This window comes from Neofelis nebulosa, chromosome 9 (genome assembly GCF_028018385.1).
Source record: "Neofelis nebulosa isolate mNeoNeb1 chromosome 9, mNeoNeb1.pri, whole genome shotgun sequence".
In the NCBI taxonomy this organism is placed as follows: Eukaryota; Metazoa; Chordata; class Mammalia; order Carnivora; family Felidae; genus Neofelis; species Neofelis nebulosa.
Genome location: NC_080790.1, coordinates 118,949,948 through 118,973,294, shown reverse-complemented (window position 1 = coordinate 118,973,294; position 23,347 = coordinate 118,949,948). Strand labels below are relative to the sequence as shown.

At 38.3% G+C, this 23,347-nt stretch overlaps 1 protein-coding gene across 5 annotated transcripts in view; it reads left to right on the top strand.

Moving 5' to 3' along the window:
• Positions 1 to 23,347, top strand: part of NDRG3 (NDRG family member 3) — a 67,475-nt gene that overhangs the window by 39,055 nt on the left and 5,073 nt on the right. For all 5 annotated transcript variants that reach the window (XM_058685512.1, XM_058685509.1, XM_058685508.1 and 2 more), the window contains 10 exons: positions 258 to 363; positions 1,566 to 1,686; positions 3,564 to 3,626; positions 5,202 to 5,262; positions 6,975 to 7,061; positions 11,473 to 11,529; positions 16,432 to 16,535; positions 17,722 to 17,787; positions 17,910 to 17,961; positions 21,859 to 21,906. In XM_058685512.1, the coding sequence (XP_058541495.1) occupies positions 258 to 363; positions 1,566 to 1,686; positions 3,564 to 3,626; positions 5,202 to 5,262; positions 6,975 to 7,061; positions 11,473 to 11,529; positions 16,432 to 16,535; positions 17,722 to 17,787; positions 17,910 to 17,961; positions 21,859 to 21,906 (765 nt within the window). The remainder of the gene's footprint in view (positions 1 to 257; positions 364 to 1,565; positions 1,687 to 3,563; positions 3,627 to 5,201; positions 5,263 to 6,974; positions 7,062 to 11,472; positions 11,530 to 16,431; positions 16,536 to 17,721; positions 17,788 to 17,909; positions 17,962 to 21,858; positions 21,907 to 23,347) is intronic.

Below are 23,347 nucleotides of genomic sequence, written 5' to 3'. Positions count from 1 at the left end.
TTAAAAAAAAAAAAAAAAAAAGATAGTAAGCTTTGTGGATGAGAAGGTGTATTTTTCCCCTCATTTGTTAGTTTATCTGGAAGGAATTAGAAAGTAGGAATATGCTATATAGTATAACATGTCTCTGGTGTGCTTATGGTTCAGTGATATATCCTGCCCCAGCTAGTGAGAAATAGCAATAAATAGGTATTGTGGAACTTCAGCCATCTGGGAAGTACATTCTGCCTTTGCTGAGACAATACATTGTCTTGTTACAGGAACATGACATAGAAACAACTCACGGTGTGGTTCACGTCACCATCAGAGGCCTCCCGAAGGGAAACAGACCAGTTATTCTGACATATCATGACATTGGCCTCAATCGTATGTATTTAATTTTATACCTTCCTTTTTTATAATAATTAATCTTTGTATATTTATTTTTAAAAAGAAGAAACCCCAGTAATCTAACAGAGCACAGGTTTTATCCTCTCTGGCTTAACCTTCCCTCCTCATTGTTACACATATTAATGCAGGGTTAAAGTGTCTTGGAAGTGTGCAGGAAAATGCGTTTGGGGGATACTGGAATTATATCTCACCTTTGTGTCTTAACTGGTAAAGGATGAACTGGTTAAGGGCAGAACTGAGAGGCGCTTGGCTGGCTCAGTCAATAGAGCATGCAGCTCTTGATCTCAGGGTCATGAGTTCAAGCCCAACGTTGGGCATAGAGCTTACTTAAAAAAAAAAAAAAAATAAAGTGTGTCTTTAAAAAAAAAAAAAAGAGTAGAATAGAAATCAGTTGTTTGTTTTGTTTAAGTCTATACTTCTTTGGTTTTTTTCAACTTAACTTTGTTATGAGCCCTTCAATGAATTAGTGAAAGTGTTCTTCCTATAGCCTGTCATCAGTGATTTTAAGTGGACTTTTCTAGATAGTATAAGATTCTGGCTCTAGCCACAGGCTCAGAGCCTGTACATGTGTATGTTTTTCTCCCATGCTTCTCTGGCTTTCAGAGGTGGCCTACATTTATTTGAGGCTACAGTTTAGTGCTGGAGCTTTTGTAGCCTCTTAAGCATGAGAAGTGATTTAAGCAGTTATACTAACAGGGTAGAAATTAAAGCAGCAGCCCATCTCTACATGGCAGCAATTTTTCCAAGGGACGGTCTTCCACATGGTGAATGTGAGGAGCCCAGGATATTTACTCTAGCCACGTTCTTGGAATATAGTCAGCGTCTCTGTGTCAGATGGGGGAATAAGGTACATGAGAAATGACAGCATGATGGGTGCAAGATTATTTTGTGCAATACCAGAATTGGTTTCCATTTTTTAGACACTGTAGAATTGAGAATTCAGTGTCGTTTTCAGGTCATTGGGATGTCTGGTATTCAGCCTTTAGGGCAGCTTGAATCACATTGTTCTGACACCTCATTTTGGTGGAACAGTGAATAAAAGGAGTGAAAGAGGACAATGATATGGAATTAACTGAGTTGAAGAAAACTGGAGAGAAATGAAGAGGACTATACGGACACTCCGTTGAAAATTGGGGAGAGAGAGAGTCTGTGACTTACGAGTATTTTTATTCTTGCAGATAAATCCTGTTTCAATGCATTTTTTAACTTTGAGGATATGCAAGAGATCACCCAGCACTTTGCTGTCTGTCATGTGGATGCCCCAGGCCAGCAGGAAGGTGCACCTTCTTTCCCAACAGGGTAAGGCCACAAGTAAGACCTTCTAGAAGCCATGCATTCAGAAGAGCAAATGATTGAGCTACAGTGGGAGAAGTAGCATTGATTTCTCCTGTTGATTTTAGCACAGGCTGTGGTTATACTTATCAACCAACTATCCTCCTCTTTCTTTCCTTGCTCTGAGAGGACTGTTGCGTACAATCTGTTGAGGGAAACTGCATATTTTCCTATGTCCAGGAATGGTTCTCCATAGATGGGAATCTGTCACCCTGTAATTGCAAGGCTTAAGTGTCTGAAACACCCACATCTCACTGTCTTTTATCTGTTCCCTTCCTCATCTTTTTAAAATGTCATTTCTGTGTCCCTCCCTAAAACTTCCAACTACCTAGAACAAATTCCAATCCATCTGTACTTCCTGGGAGCACCTCCCCAACCTTACCTCCCAGTCTAGTGATGGGAACTTGAATATTTTTGTAAGCATTTATTCTGAGAAGCTGCCCTGTCAAATAGAGATGCATTTTGACTGGACTTGGAGCTCTTGGCCTCATCCTAAACCTGCTTTGCATGGTGGAACCACAGTCTCCCTCACTCTTCCATGGACATTGTAATTACGGAGAAGACCTTGGAAGGGGGAGTGAAAGCACAAGCTGTGGAATTACAGATTCTTCCCCTTTCCCTTGGCTCCTCTCCAGAGCTGCCTCTGCCAGGGACTGATGTGAAATAGACCATTGCAGGTAAAAAATAACCAACACTTACATTGGACTTAAACAGCATTCCTGACATTGCTTTAAATGCTTCATATCTGTTAAGTCACTTAACCCTCACAGAACTATGGGATAGATTTACTATTATTCCTGCTGTACAGGCGAGGAAACTGAGGCCCAGGGATATTAAGTAACTTTGCCAAGATCACATAACAAATACGTAGCAGAGCTGGAATTTTAACTGAGGCAGTCTGGCTCCAGAATCTATGTTATTGACATGTTCAGGCTGTTCTGTCTCTCAGATGCAAATTGACCAATGACCAATTTATATCCAACAAGATTTATATCTGGTTCCTTTTTTCTGTTTTGTGTACAAATGGCTCAACAGCACTCCATCACTTAAAAAGTGTTTCAGGCAGAGGCAGGCTGATTCCCCTGTCACATATAGAGTAGATTCTAGATTGTCTTAAGGTCTCTTTCCATCTTTGATTCTGTAATCTTTATGGATGCTCCCTTCTTTTCTTGGGTTCCTAGTCTGAATCGGCTCCTGGCCTTGCTTGACCATCTTAGGATCGTGTAGTTCATATCATACACCAAATTCAAAAGCAATAAAGTAACCACATTATCTTATGTCTAAGTAAAACAAATCAGCATTCATGATGAGGAGTCTAGGATATGGAATGATATTTCCAGAAGCCCTGGACCAAATGAGCAAGTAGGAGACAGGCATGAAGTGAAATTTGAGAAATAGACAAGGATCCAATGTGGTTAGGCCCAGTAAAGCTTTGTTTATTTTTGCCTTTAGCTGCCTGATTATAAGCCGCAGACCAAAAGCCACCTCCTCAATTGGCTGTTATCGCTGGAAGTTTGCTGAGCCTCAATCCCAGTTGAAGTGATTGTTAGGGATTTGGAAATGCCTTGAGAGAGAGCCATATTACCTGTTCTGTTCAAATGGCTTCTTCTGGTCCCAGAGACTGCCCTTTAGAAAATAGAAACACATAGATTCTTCTCCTTTCTTCTCAGCATGGAAGTCTTAGAGAGAGACACAGCATGTCACAGTCATTTCCACACATCATCTCCTTTCTGCCTTTGGTAAAGGGAATGCTTTTATCTAAGAACCCCATACTCTTCTGGCTGTTCTTGTGATTGGGAAATGTGGGTGCATTCTAATTCAGGAGGTATCCTTCTGGATTTCAGGTACCAGTACCCCACAATGGATGAGTTGGCTGAAATGCTGCCTCCCGTTCTTACCCACTTAAGGTAGGTTCATTCTGCAGTTCCTTAACACAGTGTTTATTGAATTTCTACCATGTGTCTGATCTAGGGACTACGATGGTGAACAAATGGAATAGTCACTGTCCTCACAGAGCCTACTTACATTTTAGTGGGAGGAATAATTAACAACAAATAAGCAAATAATCACAACTAAAGTGTTGTAAGAGAAGTCAGTGAGGGTGATGCCTTAGAGAAGGGCCAGGTTTACAGAGATAAGGCTAGTTGAGCAATGCCTCTCTAAGAACATGTCTAGGCCAGTACCTAGACAGAGAGCCAGGGCAAGAGGATTCCAGACAGAAGGAATAATATTTCCAGAAGTCCTGGACCAAATGAGCAAGTAGGAGAAAGGCATGAAGTGAAATTTGAGAAATAGACAAGAACCCAATTACATAGTCTCACAGATCAGGTAAGAATTGGGGATTTTATTCAAAAGACAAAAAAAAATATTGAAAAGTTTTAAGTAGGGGAGTGATACCCAATTTAGTCTTTTTTTTTTCTTTCAGGTATAGAATTTAAAAATGGGTTAGATAAGAATGTGCATTAATTTTGCCTTGTTTTTTTCAGTTTAGTCTTTTAAATGGTCACTCTAGGTATTAAATTGCATTTCAGTAAAGCTGTTTATATTTTTTAAAAGGATTACTCTAGAGGCGCCTGGGTGGTTCAGTCGGTTAAGCGTCAGACTTTGGCCCAGGTCATGATCTCACGGTTCATGGGTTTGAGCCCCGTGTCAGACTCTGTGCTGACATCTCAGAGTCTGGAACCTGCTTCAGATTCTGTGCCTCCCTCTCTCTCTGCCCCTCCCCTGCTCCTTCTCTGTCTCTCAAAAATAAATAAATGTTAAAAATAATTTTTTTAGGGGCGCCTGGGTGGTGCAGTCGGTTGGGCGTCCGACTTCAGCCAGGTCACGATCTCGCGGTCCGTGAGTTCGAGCCCCGCGTCGGGCTCTGGGCTGATGGCTCGGAGCCTGGAGCCTGTTTCCGATTCTGTGTCTCCCTCTCTCTCTGCCCCTCCCCCGTTCATGCTCTGTCTCTCTCTGTCCCAAAAATAAATAAAAAACGTTGAAAAAAAAAATTAAAAAAAAAAAAAATAATAATTTTTTTAATAAAAAAAAAGAATTAGTCTAGCTGTGAGGAGAATGAGTTGGAGAAGAGTAAAAAAGAAAAAGACCATTAAACTATTACAGCAGTCAGGCAAGAGACGACTAGATACTGAATGCCTGGAGCTGGAGTGAAGTATATAGAGATAGATGGAAATATGTTGGAGGTAGACTCTTTGGACTTACTGTTAGGTTGAACATAGAGGTGATAGGAGAGGGAGCTATTAGAATGACTCCCAAGTTTTAGTCATATTTCACTTAACCCTTAAAATCAACTTAGAAATAGGTGGTTATATCCTTTTATAGATTGGGAACTGAGGCTCAGAAAGTTAAAAAAACTTGACCAGCTTCTAGAACCCAGTAAGTATCAGAGCCAGATTTGAACCCAGTTGTATTTTTTCCATTATGCCATGTCCCCTCCAAGTGAGTTAATCTTATCAGTGTTGGTATGTCCTCTTTCACAGTCTGAAAAGCATCATTGGGATTGGAGTTGGAGCTGGAGCTTACATCCTCAGCAGATTTGCAGTAAGTACAGAGGATTAGTCCTGCTACCCTTGAGGCACTGCCTAGGTCACAGCTCTACTGCTGTGTCAGTGACCAGGTACTACTGTGGGTCTTATGTCAGTTTTTCTGTAAATTCTGTCAACAACAGAAAAAGGTTTGTAGAAAGCCCTGTTTTGTACTTACAGTACCTGAAAAATCACAAATGAGGGCAGGGTATCATCAATAAAAAGTAATTCTTAGAGAACATGTATGGAATTTTGTGAAGCCATTAAAATTTTATAAGAAGAGTTTGTAATGATATGTGATTCACATATACTGTAACATTAACAAAAAAATTAAAATACAGATTCACCATAGTTTGTGATAGACATAGGAAAGGACCAGAGGGAAGTATACCAAAATATTAATTAACAGGGACTGATGTTGTGTGGTTAGATAATACAAGTTTTTATTTCCTAATTTTTGTAATTTCTGTTTATCAGATTTTCTATAGTGAGCATAATCAGTGTAATCAGAGGGAAAGGAAGTAAACTAGAGAGTTTTGAGTGTAAATAGAAATGTCTGTGTTGATTTCTATTTAAGAAACAGAAATTAAGAAATTTTTTCAGGGTGGGTGCCTGGGTGGCTCATTTGGTTAAGCATCCAACTCTTGATTTCCGCTCAGGTCGTTATCTCACTGTTATGAGATCAAGCCCACACTGGGTGTGGAGTCTGCTGAAAATTCTCCCTCTCCCTCTGTTCCTCCCCTGTGCACACTTGTGTGTGCTCACTCTCACACACACTCTACTTACTTACTTACTTACTTACTTAATTCAAGGGTGCCTGGCTGGCTTAGTCAGTAGAGCTTGTGACTCTTGATCTTGGGGTTGTAAGTTCAAACCCCACGATGGGTGTAGTGATTATTTGAAAATAAAATCTAAAAGGGGCATCTGGGTGGCTCAGTCAGTGAAGCGTCCAACTTTGACACAGGTCATGATCTCACAGTTCACGAGTTTGAGCTCCGCATCAGGCTCTTTGCTGACAACTCAGAGCCTGGAGCCTTCTTCAGATTCTGTGTCTTCCTTTCTCTCTCCCCCTCCCCTGCTCATGCTCTGTCTCTCTCTCTCTCTCTCTCTCTCTCTCTCTCTCTCTCTCAGAAGTAAATAAAAACATTAAAAAAAATTTTTTTAATAAATATAAAATCTAAAAAAATTTTTTTAAAAGAAATGTTTTTCAGATGCCTCCTGGGTGATGGGACAGTCTTTTCGGGTAGGGTGGTATCACCCATTCAGGTGCTTTCTGGGGGAAGAACAAAAAACAAAAAAAACGTAAGAAGCTCCTATTGGGGTCAAGGCTATATGAATGTGAAATTCTCCAGTCTAAGCCTCAGCAGCCCCTTATGCCAAGTAATTCCAAGGGTACTTTCCCAGCAGGGAGAACCCACCGTGAGCTAAACAACTGCAGAGATACTACCAGGTGCCTTCCTCTGATGAGGAAATAAATATCATGTCTCCTCACAGATCCTTGCCAGGCAAGATCATTTCATAGCATTTTAAGGAACTGGTTTTCCAGATGTTAAGTCAGACTTACAGAGCAATTTTTCCAAATATTCTGCACCTAGCACCTCTCTGAAGTCTTACTTTCAAATCTGAGGCATTATGGCATAATACATAAGAATTGATTAACCATGCTCCAGTGTTTATAGAAGAATGCTGGGAGTGGAACTTTCAAACTGTTGTCTTTGTCTATTTCAGCTCAATCATCCGGAGCTCGTGGAAGGCCTTGTGCTCATTAACGTTGACCCTTGTGCTAAAGGCTGGATTGACTGGGCAGCTTCCAAAGTAAGTGCTTCCAAAGTAAGCACTAAATGGTATTCATTGGGTCATCTCTTGGTCCCCTCTCAAAATGTCTTTTTTTTTTTTTTTTTTTTCACTGAAGTGTATACAGTCAAAGGCAAAAAGTTTTAAGTGTATAATTTCATGAATGTGTGCATATATAATTGCCACCCAATCAATATGCAGAATATTTCCAGCTCCAAGGATTCCCTTATGCCTTTGCTTTAATTAATACTTCTTCTTCCCAGATACAACTGTTTTCTGACTTCTATCACCATAGATTGATTTTCTCTATTCTTAAACTTCATATAATTAGAATGATAGAATATGTATTCTTTTGTATCTGGCTTCTTTCATTCATAGTGATTCTTTTTCATGTTGTGTGTAATGGTAGTTCTTTTAATTCTTGTTTAGTAGTCTATGGTGTAAATACACAAAATAAGTTGTTTGTTATTTGGTTATTATGAGTAAAGTTCCTGTGCACATTCTTTTACCTGTCTCTCCATAGACCTACACATTCATTTCTCCTGGGTCTCTAGGAGTGGAATTGATGGGTCATAAGGCAGCTGTATATTTAGCTTTGGTAGATACGGACAGTGTTCCACAGTGTTTGGCCAGTTTACACACCAGCAATACATGAAAGTTCAGTTGTTCCACCTCTTCCCTAGCATTTGAAAGTCATTTTAATTTTTGTAAAAGATGAGCAGTTTTATTTGTAATACTAGCTTGTTTCTATATGGTACCCATCAGCAAAATAGGTTTAGTTATTAAAAAACAATTTTTAATTATACCATCTTTCTTATTTTAAGCAATGCTTATGGGGAAATAATGCTGGGTTTTAATTTGCATTTCCCTCAGGGCCTATGATGCCAGACAGAGCACCTTTTCTAAAACTTAGTGGCCATTTCAGTATCCTCTAAGGAAGTGACTGGTCAAGTCTTTTGCCTTTTTTTCCCCCTTAATCGGGTTGCTAGTCTTTTTCTTATTGATCTGTAAGAGTTCTTTGTACATTTTGTGTCTGAATCCTTTGGTGGATACATGTAAATATCTTCTCCCAATCTTTGGTTTTCATGTTCACTGTTTTCATGAGTGAAACGAATGAATGAATCTCTTCACTAAACCGCAAATAACTTGTCCATGCTACTGCTCCCAAAGATTGGTGGGATTGAAGATGTGTGCCATCTGAAAAAATGAAGATACTTGCTATCTACATGGCATTTGCTATTTAGATAGAGTGTTATCTAAAATCTGTTCAAGGAGATAGGAATCTACAGGAGTACATGCTAATGACTTTACAAATATAAACAATCCCAGCAACAACCAGAGTGAAAAGAGGGAATAAGGGTAAAAGCATATTATTAAATAACATTTTCATTGAAATGACCTGTGCTGAAAAGGTCATTTGCTGTTTTTAGGTTAGAAAAGGAAGCAGTTTTGAAACATTTTTCCCTACCAAAGTACAAATGTTATTTGTATGTTATTTTAACCTAAAACTATGAGGTTTGGGGGCACCTGGATGGCTCAGGCAGTTAAGCATCCAACTTTTGATTTTGGATCAGGTCATGATCTCAGTATTTGTGAGATCAAGCCCTGTGTCAGGCTCTGCACTGATAGCATGGAGCCTGCTTGAATTTCTCTCTCTCACTCTCTCTGCTCCTCCCCTGCTTTTCTCTCTCTATCTCTCTCTCTCAAAATAAATAAACACTGAAAATACATATAATAAATAAATAAAACTATGAGGTTTAGACTAAATCAGTGATGTTATAAAGTTTTCCAGAGAAGAAATAACCCAAGCTTTCATTACTTGCTAAAAGATGCCTAATGTAACAATCTCATTTTTAAATAAATATCTGCTTCTGAGTATTTTTAACTTGCCGTAAATGTTCATTCTGATCCACCACTGGAGATAGGCTCCAAAATACCACTCCCCAGCTTGTCACATGTATTAAGAACCTTTATTGGTACTCAACCATGAGATCCAGTAATTCAATATCTAGGAACTTATCTGAAGGATAAGTAGTGATATCTACAAAGATTTAAATAGAAGGATAATAATTTCTTAAGAATCTAATACATGTCTAGTATTTGCTACATAGCAGGCACTATTCTTAACTGTTTTCTCTATGTTTAAATTTTTCATTTTCAGGACAGCCCAGTGAAGTGGTCCTATTCTTATCCCACAGAGAAATTAAGCCATTTGCTTAAGGTCACAGCTAGGAAACCACAGAGCCAAAATATTCATTAAAGCATAGGGCAAAAAGATGGAAACAGCCTAAGTACCAATACTGTAGAACCACAAAATTGTGACACAACCATAGAATGGAAAATCCTGCAACCAAAAATGTATTTGGTTATTTAAAGAAATGAGAAAATTCTCAATACTTAAAAAATAGATGAAACTATTTATGTCCCAATTTTGTTACGTAGCTATGCATACGAAAAGAGGGAAAGTAATTTGGGGCACCTGGCTGGCTTGTCAGTAAGAAGATCCGACTCCTGATCTTGGGATTGTGAGTTTGAGACCCATGTTGGGTGTAGAGATTACTTTAAAAATAAATAAATAGAGGGGCTCCTGGGTGGCTCAGGCGGTTGAATATCCAACTTTGTCTCAGGTCATAATCTCACGGTTTGTGAGTTCGAGCCCCGCATCGGACTCTGTGCTGACAGCTCAGAGCCTGGAGCCTGCTTCAGATTCTGTGTCTCCCTCTCTCTCTGTGTCTCCCCCTCCCCATTGTGCTCTGTCTCTCTCTGTCACTCAAAAATAAAAAAAAAGAAAGAAAGAAAGAAAAAGAAACGTGAGACTTACCCACCATATTAAAAGAAAAAAAAAAAGGAAAAATAATTGGTTACTAGTAGTTGTGTCTTTGGCTGGTAGCATTACAGATGATTTATTTTCTTTTTTATATTCTGTATTTTCCTAATTTTCTATGATAAGCATGTGTTGCTTTTATATTACTTTAAAATATTAAAATATTCCACCTACTGAAATTTAAGAAACAAAACAAACGAACAAAGGAAAAAAAAGAGAGACAAACCAAAAAACCAAAAAATAGACTCTTAACAGAGAACAAACAGATGGTTACCAGAAGGGAAGTGGGGGGTGGGGTGGCGCGGGAAGGGGAATGGGTGAAATAGGTGAATAAGATTAAGAGTACACTTACCGTGATGAACACTGAGTAATATATGGAATTGTTGAATCATTATATTATACACCTGAAACTAATATAACACACTGCATGTTAACTATACTAGAATTAAAATATATTCCACCTGCCAGTAGAGTAGATTCTAAAAAATTTATCCATTTCTCCCCACTTTTAAGTTCTAGAGAAATTTGCATACTTTGGATGAAATGTATTAACGATGCTATTGCCAGATGCAGGGGAAATTCTTTCTTACAACCTTATTTAAAATTTGTTCTCATTCCTGTCTAATTACATGCGTATGTTAAGATTGACCTGAACATTCTCAGTAATGTATAATAAATTATGTGTAATAACCTAATAAAATTGTTAAAAGCTTGAGAATGATCTTATGAGTATTAAACATGTAATGAGATTGGTTGTTAATTCTAATTATCTTTAATTTATGACCATTGGATCATTAGTAACCCCTATGAAGATTTCTGGGCTTCTTTCTTCCTTACTCTTTCTGGGACTATGTGATCCTGCTCTTCCCATATCCTTGTCTGTCTCCTCATCTCCTCTTCTCCATCTGCATCCCCAGTTCAGCACTTCACCTCTGATCCAAGTCAGCAGTGGGAATTAAGCATAAAACCAAGGAAGAAGGCTACAGGGAATCAGCAACATAATTTGAGTTGGAAATTTTTCTGAAAATAGACTAGCAGTCTGCAGATTTGCACAGATTGCTGCATTTATTAGACTGTGATATGCATCATTTTGAAATGGAAAAAATTAGGGGAAAAATGTTCAAACGCAAGAACATTTTATAAACATAGCAGTTTCCTCCCACTCCCTAAAATGAAGAGAGCAAAAACTGGAAGAGAGAAAATCATTTTTGTCTCTTGGGTGACTTGAAGGGAGTAGTTTTAAGTCAGTCCTTATTGGCCATAAATCTAGTGTAAATGTGGGAAATACAGGCAGGAATGAAGTAGCTAATAGCCAAGAGCTCTAGGTCTTAAGTTTTCAAAGAAGGAATGGCCAAGATTTCTTCCAGCCACTATTTCAAAGTAGGTGATATTATTTCCCTGGAAGGGAGACTTCATTTTTTTCTGAATTGTTTCTTGTTTTCATGTGTCTTTGAAACTCTCATCTCATGAAAATGTGTGACACTGAGCTGTACTTTAGTTTGTTGAAGGATGACATGTACACAATAAAGTACACTAATCGTAAGTGGACAGCTTGATAAATTTTTATGTATGCTTAACTCCCTTGACTCGGCGTTTTTATCTTTTTAGCTCTCAGGCTTGACAACCAATGTTGTGGACATTATTTTGGCTCATCACTTTGGGCAGGTAAGTGCCTAGTCCAACTAGGACAGCTGTGTTTATTGACTTCCAGCAAAACCTTATTTACCTCAGGAAAGATGGGTTGCCTTAGAATTCACCTGATCCTAGTCCAGTGCAGAGGGGGATGCTTGTGGCCCAGCAAAGACCAATCTTGGGGGAGAGGTATTAACTCAATGCCAAATGGCTCTTGGCATTTGAAGAGATGAGGGAAGGCAGAATCCCCTCCCCTGCCACCTGTTCCTGTCAACGGCATGCCATCTGTTAATGTTTGACAACATCACGTGCCTCACCCAACATCTTCAGAGACATAACGAGGTGTGAGAAAGGCTTCACAAAAATAGAAATTTCAGAGGAAAGAGAAACCAAAATAAACAAAGAATATCAATGCTTAAAGAACTTTAGACATTATCTTATTCAATCCCCATGTTTTACTGGTGAGGAAACTGAAGTCTATAGTGGAAATGACAGTCATGGATAATTATTAGGTGGGAGAGGGAACCCCAGTCCTCTTTTCAGAGGGAAGAGCGAGGTGGATAATAAGGTTTTGAATGATCTGATAAATACTGTTTTAATTTTTGTAAGAGTTTGGGAGGGATTGCTGTTGATTCTTCTTTAAATCTTTGGTAGAATTCATAGTGACACCATCTGGACCAAAGCTTTTCTTTGTGGATGTTTTTTTATGTTACTAATTTAATGTCTTTACTTACTAAAGGTCTATTCAAATTTGTCTATCTCTTGAGATGCTTTAGGTGTTTTGTGTCTTTCTATGAATTTGTCCATTTTATCTCAGTTACCCAATTTGTTGGCATAAATTATTCATAATGTTCCTTTATAATTCTTTGTATTTCTGTAAAATTGAAAATAACATCTCCTCTTTCCTCCCTATTTTTAAAAGTAATTCAAATCTTACCTCTTTTTTTTTTGGTAGTCTAGCCAATCAGTTGTTTGTTTTATTGATTTTTCTCCTGTTTTTTATTCTCTATTTCATTTATTTCCACTCTAATCTTTATTATTTCCCTCCTACTTGCTTTAAGTTTCCTCTTTTTGTAGTTTCTTAAGGTGGAATGCTAGTTATGGATTTGAGATCTTTCTTTTTTTTTTTTTTATCTGGGCATTTACAGCTATAAGTTTCCCTTGCCACACCACTTTATCTGCAGTCCATAAGTTTTGGTAGTTTCATTTATCTCCAAGTATTTTCTGAGGCATCTGGGTGGCTCAGTCGGTTAAGCATCTGACTTTGGCTCAGGTCATGATCTCACAGTTCATGAGTTCGAGCCCCACAGCACAGAGCCCGCTTTGGATCCTCTGTCTCCCTCTCTCTCTGCCCCTCCCCCAAGGGTGTGTACAAGTGCACTCTCTCAAAAATAAATAAACATTAAAAAAATATTTTTCAAAACAGATGAACATAGGGAAGGGAAACAAAATAATATAACAGGGAGGGGACAAAACATAAGAGACTCTTAAATATAGAGAACAAACAGGACTGCTGGAGGGATTGTGGGGGGCGGGGGATGGGCTAAATGGGTAAGGGGCATAAGGAAACTACTCCTGAAATCATTATTGTACCATATGCTAACTAACTTGGATGTAAATTAAAAAATAAATAAATTATTAAAAAAATGTTTTTAATTCAAAACAAAACAAGTATTTTCTAATTTCCTTGTGATTTCTTCTTTGATCCATTAGTTTTTTAGCAGTACTTTGTTTAATATCCCAGATTTCCCTATTACTGATTTCTAATTTTATTCCTTTGTGATCAGAGGATATAATATTTCATTTCTTTTTTAATTTATTGAGATTATGTCCTAGCATATGGTCTTTACATGTGGTCTGTCTATTTCATGTACACATGAGAAGAATGTGTATTCATTTTCCTTCTATTAAGTAGAGTGTACTCTGGGTGTCTGTCAGGTCTGGTGGTTTACAGTATTGTTCAAGTTTTCTGTTTCCTTGTGATCTTCTACCTCATTATTCATCCATGAATGAAAGTGAGGTATTAAAGTTTCCAGCTATTCTTGTTGAATTTTCTATTTCCCCCTTCAATTCTATTTGTTTTTGCTTTGTGTGTTTTGATTATTATGTCCTCCTGATGTTCCATTTTTATTTAACAGAACTTGGAGCTAATCTTATTTTGGTAGCTCCATCTTTACCCTCTGTTTGCAGAGAGAACTGGTGCCAACAGTCCTTGAGCCTTTTTAGGCTCCTTGGTACATGTTCACTGACTTCTTTCACTCTCCCTGCTGCCAGCCTAGCAACCTTACTGAGTCTGCTAAATGAACGATTATAGTCTTCCTTCTGCTTTCCCACTTTCAGAATGTTATTGCTGTTACTTTTCCTGTTGCCTTTGTCCTTATGAGCTTATGACTACAAAGAAAAATTTTTGCTGTTAATTTTAGGACTTTTCTGGAAAGAGTAAAGCAGTATTTTAGTCCAACATCTTTAATTGGAAGTCTCAAAGACTATGATCTTTTCACACATGGTGGGTAGACATAGTATGCTTGGGTTTTTTTTAAACATTTATTTATTTTTGAGAGACAGAGACAGAGCACAAGTTGGGAGGGGCAGAGAGAGGAAGACACAGAATCCGACGCAGGTTCCAGGCTCTGGGCTGTCAGCACAGAGTCCGACACGGGGCTCCAACTCAGAACCACAAGATCATGACCTGAGCCGAAGTCGGACCCTTAACCAACTGTCACCCAGCTCCCCCATAGCATGCTTGGTTTTGACTGTATACCTTAAAAAAGAGTTCACAAAATTTATAGAATTCCATGCTAAGTGTGTGGAAGAGACAAAAGTATGTAAGATATGGCCCTTGTTCTCTAGTTCACTCTGTAGGGAGATAGGATATACAGAAATGCTATTGTAGCATAGGTAAAAAGGGGTAAGTAGTAAGAACCACCTTTCATTGAATATCTACAGATGTTCTATGTATATTAATTCAATCTAATGATCTCATAATGGGAATTGTATTATTCCCACTTTACAGATGAAGTATGAATTGGTTTCCAGCTAATAGCATATCGAGGGAGGAGATTTGAAGCCAGATTTGTGCTAACTCTGAAGCTTTCCTCTTTCTACTCTGCCAGAGTGCCCTAGGAGAGGTACTGTGAGGGGTCTAGAGAAATTCAAAGGCAGGAAAGATTTACTTCTGATTTGAAGATCAGGGAAGGCTTCAAGGTAGCAGAGGTATCCCAGCTGGGCCTTGAAGGACAAATAAAATCCAACATTTTAGATTTGGGCTGGGGGAGAAGATCATTTCAGGAATGAGGAGTAGTTTGCTCAAAACAAAGAAGCCTTCCTTTGAATTTTGCTGTGAACCTAAAACTGCTCTTAAACGATAAAGTCTTGGGGCACCTGGCTCAGTCAGCTGAGCGTGCGACTCTTGATCTTGGGGTTGTGGGTTTGAGCTCCACACTGGACATAGATATTGCTAAAATAAATAAACTTTAAAAAAAATTTTAAATAAAATTTAAGCAAGCAAATGCTTATGTTGCTTCTATTGTTTTGAAATAGGAACAAATAAGGTTTAGAAACATGAATAATCTTACCTTCACCAATGAGAAAAAACCACAGCAATATCTTCTTTTTGTCTATCAAATTTGCAAAAATTAAAAAGAGTGGTCATTTGTGGGGTGCCTTGGTGGTTCAGTTGGTTGAGCGTCCAACTCTTGATTTCGGCCCAGGTCATGATCCCCAGAGTCACGGGCAAGAGTGGCCATTTGTATTAAGGTTGTAGAGAAACAGGTAGTGTAAATAAATGAGGCAGCTACATATATGATACATACATATGGTAAGGAGTGATCTCTACCATCCTTTAAGGGGAGAAGCAAGGTATGTCTAGCAGACCACAATTTGTGTTTTTTATAAAAAAAGGCAGGGGGCAATTTTTATATAACAGCTTTACCTAAGAAGTCCATTAGCACTTAAGCCAGTTTTACCCCTTTTATACCATTATCACTTCTTCCCTCTTTTATCTCAAATTTTGCTATTCTACTATGTGCTTCATTCGTTATTTACTTTTATTATAATTATAATTTCTTTAGCATTTACCACTTTTCTCAGAGTGATTCTAGTGCCCTTCAGTTTCAGGTGGACTCTGATCCATTTGGTCAGTTTCCAATTGTATTCTTGGCTCACTTCATGCATACAGTAGTAAGAATGCAAACAAATATTTTCCTTATCTATATTTCTCTACAAGATTTCATGGTGACCTTTACACACACTGCCCTGGATTAACTGGCTTCCTCACTATCCCTGATACATTTCTTCCCTCCAAAGCAAACATTTTCTCTTCTGCTTAAAACCGATTACTGGATGTGTGTGTGCTTGTGTACAGGTGTACACATATGTACATATATGCTTGTGTACACAAGAACCTGGCAGCTGTTCTAATGACCTCTAGAAGGCCGGCAAGAGAGAGACCGTTGGACAATGGTTGGTTGGGAGGGAGACTCACTACACTGCATGAACTATTTGTTTCTCTTGTATTTTATGCCATTAATAGTATTGGTAATAAGATTAAATAAATGATAAATTAACTTGAAAAATATAAATGGAATGTAATCTATAGATATTACTAAGTGATAGTGTGTGTATATATATATATATGTAACAGTGATTATATTTGTATTATATCAGTACAGATAAGTTAATTATAAAGATTTATGTCTATTAAGAGAAGTCTTACGTTCTATTTATTTATTTTTTATTTATTTATTTTTTAAAAGTAATCTCTACACCCAACATGGGGCTTGAACTCACAACCCCAAGATTAAGAGTCATACCCTGTGCCCCACTTGCCATCATGAGCAGAGAGATTTGGCTTTGGGCATTGAGAATGCAAACCAAACAACATACACTTGTGCTGTAGCTCAGAAGTTTACCTGTGTCTCTTTTCACTTGTTCTAGGAAGAGTTGCAGGCCAACCTGGACCTGATTCAAACTTACCGACTGCATATTGCCCAAGATATCAACCAAGAAAACCTACAGCTCTTCCTGGGTTCTTATAATGGGTACAGTTGTTTCCTATTCCTCCACTTAAGTATAAACTAGTTCTAAAAAGATAATGAACATTTGAAGGAGAGTAGAAGGGGAAATAAACTACTTTTTCCAGTGTTGTGTAATGAGATTGCTTTCATGATGTTGTACCACAGAAAAAGAGGGGCTTTCAGACAGATAGGAAAACAGCTTTCAAGGAGAATGAATGGGGGCTGGCTCAGTTTGTAGAATGTGCGACTCTTGATTTTGGGGTTGTAACTTCGAGCCCGGTGTTGGACGTAGAGATTACTTGGGGGGAGGGGGGAAAAGAATGCATGAACTGAAAGCTGTTTTGGGCAAATTCAAGTACCAGTTGTAGTTTTAGGATGTTTTAAGACAAAAAAGTACCTAAGTTACATACACACAAAAACATACAGGTAGTGTGAGGCGAGACAGAAAAACACATATAGAAGAAGGAAAGAATAGAAGTCTTGGGCCTTGATTCCGTCTCTCTTTGCTGACATCTTGTCATCAGGCAGAAGTAGCACATGGACACTAGTAAATTCTCTTTTGTTTGGTATCCCAAAACCTACTTTCGTGTCTCCCCCAGTCATTGAGAGAACCTGATTCTTATCTTGGGACCAGCTTTTTCAGGGTAAAAATATTAGCTCCTGCTAGCTTTCTGGGTACATGGGAGAAGATTGAGAAAAATGGGTCAGCTGTAACTTACCCAAACTCGCCCAGACATTTTGAACTTGGTCTCTCTAGCTCCTTCCTCTGTATAACAGAGCCTCCTTATTTTTAGTTGAAATTAGAAAGGTTTATTAAGTACCATGTAAAACTATGTTAGTTACAGGTTTTCCCTCAAAAGTTCCCCTTTTCTTAAGGAATTTATTCCTATAAACCAGTTGGAAAATTAAACACTAGAACTTGAGGATTTCAGTAGCATTGTCATTGAGTTTTGAAGTTGCCTCTAAACTTTTAGCATCCCACTGTGTCCATCAGGGTTGAGCCAGGAACCTTGTTCCTGCTCTGTACCACTCACGATGCTACTGAGAGGACTGCTTGTGAACAAAGTGCACAGGGCCCTTTCCCTCATCAGGTGTGAAGGAAAGAGAGTTTCATATTCCTTCCGAAACATTTTGGTTTTCACAACCAGGAAATAATCTGAATTGCCATGATTTTACCTGAAAAGTGTATTGCTTCCTTCTTTTTTCCTAGACGCAGAGACCTGGAGATTGAAAGACCTTTGCTGGGCCAAAATGATAATAAATCGAAGACATTAAAGTAAGTACCTCAGTTTCCCTAGTGAGTTGCTAAATATTTTTGCCTTTCATAGACTAATTTAGTATTCAGTAGAATATAAGTGCTATTTGCAGAATGTCACCACTTATTTTGCCTTTCCTCAGGTGTTCTACTCTATTGGTGGTAGGGGACAGTTCACCTGCAGTCGAGGCTGTGGTAAGTATGTCCTGATGTTGTGAAGACAAGTGAAGTTAAAACGCAATGAAATGGGGGCACCTGGGTGGCTCAGTTGGTTAAGCGTCCAGCTCTTGATTTCGGCTCAGGTCATGAACTCACAGTTCATGGGATCAAGCCCTGTGTTGGACTCTGTGCTAACAGTGCAGAGCCTGCTTGGGGTTCTCTTTATCCCTCTCTCTGCCCCTCCCATGCTCACACGTGCCCATTCTCTCTCAAATAAATGTTTTTCAAAAAATACAGTAAAATGTATATACAGCACACTGTTGGCACACTAGAAACCGTTGGTAAATACTAGTGTTTTTTTGTTTGTTTGTTTTTTCTTTCATTTCTCGTTACACGTGTCAGGGTTTGCTCGTTGTTATCCAGTTTGGAAAATGAATTCCTCATCAATCACTAGATTTCATCAGACAGGATCATTATTACCTTTGATTGCTTTGTGTGCTGCCATTCACTTCGTGGCAAGTAGTATAACTAAACACCATTTGCTTATCGTCAGATTTCTGACAGCCTCGGCCTGTCTGCAGCCACCATACACCTGGAACTGTATCAGCAGGCTGGAAGGCTGCTGAGAGACTTTATGCTTTCCTCTGCCTCCTCCTCAAGTACATAACACATTGGTAAAAATAATATATGCTCATTGTAGACAAAATGAAAAAATTAAAAAGTAGAAGGACAGGAGGAAAAATCACAATCCCATTACCCAAAGGTAAACTATTATCTTTTCCTCTAACATACACTGGGTGATACTAAACATATAAGGTTTGGGACCTGATTTCTGATAGTATTTTTAGTAGCCTTTTTCCATATTATAAAGTCAGTACATACATCTGTATAAGATTTAGTCTTGTAAATGTACCTTTGTTTACTTAACCTCATTCTCCAGTTGATTATATCAGATTTTGCACCATTAATAATGTTGCTGTTGAACATCTATAATGAATTTTTGATCATTTACCTGGGATAGATTTCTAGAAGTGGAATTAATGTGTCAAAAATCATAAACCTTTGCAAAAATTTTTATAACATTTGCCAAATTCCTTTCAGAAGGGATATAGATAGCAGTGTGTTGGTATCAGCAATGTATGAGAGTGCCTGTTTCACAGCATCCTGTCCAGCATTAGATTTTTAAATTTTATTAATAATTTGATAGGTTAAAAATGGTGTCCCACTGTTTTAATATGTATTTTTTTTTTTATTACAAATGAAGTTGACGTTTTTTATGTCTGCGCTTGTTTTTCCTACAGTGTACGTAACTTAGGTATCTGTGTGAGATTACTGGGTATTCTTTGACAGTCTTCACTTCTGCCCTGTTTAGAGGAAAACATTAGGGAGTAAGGCTTTTTGGAAAGGGAGTCTAGTAACTAATCAGAGGTATAGACATAGACAAGGTTTATGGGGCTGGGGTGAAGTAGATATGATGATATATTCATACCTCCCTGAATTATCCTGTAAAACATTCTGTGTCTGGTATAAAATACATGGCACGGCTTGAGCACAGAAGTAAATGTGCTCATCTCCAAATAAATAAATTAATTAATTAATTAAATAAATAAATAAATAAATAAATAAATAAATCCCCCAGTGTTATAAAGTTATAGTGATGATCCCAGGTTTTCATGAAGCAGTTTGATAAAGGTCATTGTTTTCTAACTAAAAGGTGGAGATACAAGCTACAAAAATACCTATCAAAAACATCTATTCAGGGGGCCTGGCTGGCTCAGTTGGTGGAGCCTGCTACTCTTGATCTTGGGGTTGTGAGTTCGAGCCCCACGCTGGGTGTAGAGATTACTTTTAAAAAAATTTTTTCTTCATAAACATATAACCTAAAACAAGAAAAGAGTGTTGTTTTAGAAGATACCCTTATCAGAATTTTCTAATACTGAATTATTTTTTTTAACTTGCATGGACTTAAAGCAACATTTCCAGTTATTTTACATGACTATATAGATTGGCCAGTACAGCTAAGGTCTTGTTTTCTGATTTCCACACCTTCAGTGTTTATAGATAAGAATTTCAGGAGCCTGTGTGTACCACAAAGTAGATGCTCTTCTAGACAGATTTAGTCTTTCTTCTAGACAGATTCAAACGTAGCTCCCTTGCAAGAGCTAGCATTTTATCCCATAGATTGGTAGGGGTTAGAAGGCTATTCATGCATGGAAGAGCAGGAAGGAACTCCTCAGGTTTTGGTACCTTTTGCTAACTGTTCTTGCTCACTTACTCATTCAGCCTCATTTTTTGAGCTTCCTCCCTATTTGCTCGATACAGTGGAGAATACAAAAATGAGTAAGATGGAGTCTTTGCATTTGAGGAGCTGGAGAGAGTGTAGACATGTCAAAAAACCAACCATTGTGCTTGGCTCGGCTCACCAGATATGGAGAATTCTTACAGAGTTGGTAGAAATTACAAAGTGGTGAACCAAGGAAAGCATATTTATTATATTAAATCCAGATGTGGGAGCTCATTCTTCCAGAAAATATTTATTGCATATCTACTATGTTCTTACCTATACTTGGCAGTTAGGGATCCAGTTTTTAAATTCTCCCCTTCAGAGTTAATGCGTAATTCTGTACTAAACTGGTACATTTGCTTATTACTGCCTGCATTGTCATTTGTATAGAGCAAAACTTTGGTTTGGTGATCCTGGCTTTTAAATCATCCCCTGATTGTAGAAGAGTTTTGTATACCTGCCCATCAGCAATCCCCAGAGTTCAGCCGGATTACTGATTCTTGCCTAGGTAATTTGAATAACTCCCTAACTGGCTTGCTGCCTCTGTAGTCTGTCATACAGGCCACTGCTGGTTACTTTCCTAAAACAACTCAAATCCTTTTACCTCAGAAACCTTCTGTGGCCTCTTGCCTTCTATGGTCAGCTCCAGTCTGCCTCCCAGACTTGCTTCGCTTCACAGTGCGTCTTCACACCACACTTACTCTGCAACCCACACGTGCTCTGCACATCCACTTCACATCACCTGGTCCTTTGCTTATGCTTTCCCTTGACTCTGGAAGCCTTCAGACACCTACCCTTTCTCACTCTATCTCTTGAAATCCTACTTATCCTTCTCTACTCGCTCAGCTCAGTTGTGAAATTTTGAAGTGATGTCCTTCAGCCTTGTATTATGTATTTTCACCCCCACTAGATTCCAGGCTCTTAGCAGTGTTTTTATGTGTGTGCTTGGCAAGCATGTGTAAGAAAAAAGGAGAGATTTAGTTGATCAAATTAGCCATAAAACATTGCTGAACCTGCAGATTATGTCCCTAAAACATTTTCTTTGAGGTTCCTGCTTCCATGGATCTAAGAGTGTAAGATACCAAACATGTAAATACATAGGTTGTAATTCTTTATTATGATGACTGCTGTGAGAGAAGAGAACATAGAGTGGTCAGTATTTAGGTGGGGCAGTGAAAGACCTTGTGACTCAGGAAAGAGGGTGTGAGGAATGGCAAACCCAGGACACAGGAAAGGGGTAAGCTGTGGGGTGGGGTTGAGCGGGGTTGCAAAGGGCTTAGTCAGGGCCTTTTGTGCTGGGAAGCCATCAGGACCCCAGCTGGTGAGGGCCACAGTCCAATTCACATTTTAAAATAGGTAACTAACCCCCAAGTTATGTAGCCAGTAGGAGAAATTAGATTGAACATTTAGTTCTTTACATACTCGCAACAGATTCAGAAAATGAAATTAGCCAGACTTTTTAGATTTACTCAGAAATAATCAGATGTAAAATGCATCACATATCTCTTACTTTGTATTTTGGACATTTCTTTGGCTGATTGAGCCATCTCCAAACTGAGCTTTTGATCTTGGAAGATCATTCTCGTGCCAAGCTATTTCTTATTTTTCTAATGGTTCATAAAATTGTTCTCTCTCTCTTTTTTTTTAAGGTTGAATGCAATTCTCGCCTGAATCCTATAAATACAACTTTGCTAAAGGTAAGGTGTTTTCTTTTCTCATTGCCAGCCAATTTGTAAGTTAATTATACAAGGTTCAAATTACTGTATTTCTGGAATAGTTGCCCAGAAAGAAAGAAAATTTCTCTCTCTCTCTGATTGTCTGATTCTCTTTTTTTTTTTTTTTAATTTCTTTTTCCTGAGTATATTCTCCTTGTAGAAAATTGGAAAAAAGAGAAAAGTAAAGAACAAAATAAATAAAAATTACCCATAATCCTACCACCCAAAGTTCTCCTCTGGTAAAAATATTGGTGTCTTTTTCCTATACACTTTCAGTGGATTTATTTTTTAAATTTATTTATTTATTTTGAGAGAGAGAGAGAGAAAGCGAGCAAAGGAGGGGCAGAGAGCAGGGAGAGATGAATCCTAAGCAAGCTCCGTGCTGTCAGTGTGGATCCCGACACTGGGCTTCGAACTCACAAACCATGAGATCATGACCTGAGCCGAAACCAAGAGTCAGATGCTTAGTCAACTGAACTACCCAGATGCCCCATTCCTATACACTTTTTACATCATTAAGGTCATCGAATATTTACAGCCCTGGGTCTGTTTTCCTCAACTTTTGATATGAGCATTTTCCCATGTCATTAAAAACTTCATAAGCATTATTTAATGTTGTGAGAATTAAGATGGAGGGAATTATTCACATGCTAAGTCCTATTGTATTGGTAAGGAAGCTTCCAATAATGTTCTAATGAAGGGGGTGGGTGCATTTTCTTTCTCTTAGAGCAGATAGAGAACAGCTCTTATATTAAATTTCTGAAATCAGTATCAAGTTTCTTCCCCTATTCATTGTACCCCAGGCAAGAGTGTCAACCTCGCTTTTTCTACAGCCTGTAGTAAAATGTTCAGCCTGACACACTGATTTGAATATGGATTACTGTATTGAAGTGCTGATCTTATGTTGCTTACTGCTACTTTTTCAGCCTGAAAGACCTCTGATTTCTTCCCTTTCTCTTTGAAGTGGCTTGAAAGGGAAGTCCTTTCACCAGAAGTAGGCCATAGTTCCTGGAAATAGAACATGGGGTTAATGCTCTGAGGCAACAGAATGCAGAATGTTCTGAGGTCCAAGTGGTTGATGAACTGGTTCAAAATAGGAAGACTTTTTATTTGTTTTGTTTTTTAAAGCATATGGTTTCAAATAGTTTTTCCTGCAGGTTTGAATCAGTATTCTGAAAGCATAAAACTGAACTCCGTAGTATCCATGGATGTGGTTATTTCTGGGCAAAAATGCCCACCACTCCAACTATTTAATAGGCATCAAGCTTGGAAATAGTTGCTCTTAATATTTTCTCTCTACGTGTGTTAACTGTTTTATGTCAGGTTTTGACTCTTAAACTTCATGAAAATATAGCATGTGCCAGTTAGGTGTGTTTTATACTTAAATCAGGGTAAATGTTTGTTCCTAATATTATTATTAGAA